The sequence below is a fragment of the Citrus clementina genome, unplaced genomic scaffold (assembly GCF_000493195.1).
Source record: "Citrus clementina cultivar Clemenules unplaced genomic scaffold, Citrus_clementina_v1.0 scaffold_3, whole genome shotgun sequence".
NCBI classification, from domain to species: Eukaryota; Viridiplantae; Streptophyta; class Magnoliopsida; order Sapindales; family Rutaceae; genus Citrus; species Citrus x clementina.
Window position 1 is genome coordinate 38356867 of NW_006262339.1, and position 1227 is coordinate 38358093.

The 1227-nt window shown below is 43.0% G+C and overlaps 1 protein-coding gene across 1 annotated transcript; it reads left to right on the forward strand.

Moving 5' to 3' along the window:
• Window positions 1-325: 325 nt before the first annotated feature.
• LOC18046488 (putative disease resistance RPP13-like protein 1) lies at window positions 326-980 on the forward strand. Its single transcript, XM_024187492.1, has 2 exons — window positions 326-743; window positions 847-980. Exons 1-2 carry the CDS (start codon window positions 326-328, stop codon window positions 978-980), a joined length of 552 nt encoding a protein of 183 aa, XP_024043260.1.
• The last annotated feature ends 247 nt before the right edge of the window (window positions 981-1227 follow it).

Here is a 1227-nt window from a genome sequence, read left to right on the forward strand (position 1 = left end):
TTATAATTTACAGACACTCATTTTAGAGTATTGTTACCGTTTAAAGAAGTTGTTTCCAGACATAGGGAACCTTGTCAACCTGCGGCATCTAAAAGATTCACATTCGAATTTATTGGAGGAGATGCCTCTGAGAATTGGTAAATTGACGAGTCTCCGAACACTGGCCAAATTTGTTGTGGGTAAAGGCAATTACTCCTGCTTAAAAGAGTTGAGATGCCAAGGAAGATGCCAAGGAAGCTCAATTAAATGGCAAGGAGAAACTTGAAGCGCTATCGCTGAAATGGGTTAACAGTACTACTAGTAGCGATTCAGGGAGGTGGCAGAAATGCAAACTCGTGTTTTTGAGATGTTAAAACCTCATTATGGACTGAAAGAGCTGAAATTACGGGGTTATGGTGGTACAAAATTTCCAGCTTGGTTAGGTCAGTCCTCATTTGAAAATTTAGTGGTACTAAGGTTTAAAAATTGTAACCAATGTACCACCTTGCCATCAGTTGGGCACTTGCCCTCGCTTAAGAATCTTGTTATCAAGGGCATGGCCAAAGTAAGGAGTGTTGGTCTGGAGTTTATTGGAAAGTATTGCTCAGAGCCTTTTCGATCACTAGAGACTCTTTGTTTCGAGGATATGCAAGAATGGGAGGAGTGGATTTCTCATGGGGGTACTGCTGGTGGTGACCAAGAAGCTGCTAAAGGGTTTCCTCGCTTGCGAGAGCTTTCTATTTTAAGTTGTTCTAAACTGAAAGGTAGATTGCCCCCAACGTTTTTCTTGACTTGAAAGGATTGTCATTAGGAGTTGTGAGCAATTGTTGGTGTCATATATGGCGCTCCCCCCACTCTGTGAACTAGAAATTGATGGATTTAGTGAGGTGGCTTGGATAAGTCATCCTGTTGAAGCAGTTGTTTCTGATTCTTTTAATTCAGGCCTGGAGGCTGGAGGAGTCAAGAGCGGAAATTCTGCCCCAGCAAATTATGATCCCTAATCAAGAATCACTACCGGATGGTCTGCACAAACTTAGCCATATTACAAGGATTTCGATGGTTAGCTCTTGTTTGGCTTCTTTTGCTGAAGGAGGGTTGCACAAATCTGAGCGAGCTCATCCTTTCCCGTTGTCGATATCTAACGGCCCTGCCCAACAGCATGTACAATCTCTCGTCTCTTCAACGCTTAGAAATACGAGATTGTCCACGCATAGCATCCATTCCTGAGGAAGTTGGTTTTCCCCCAAA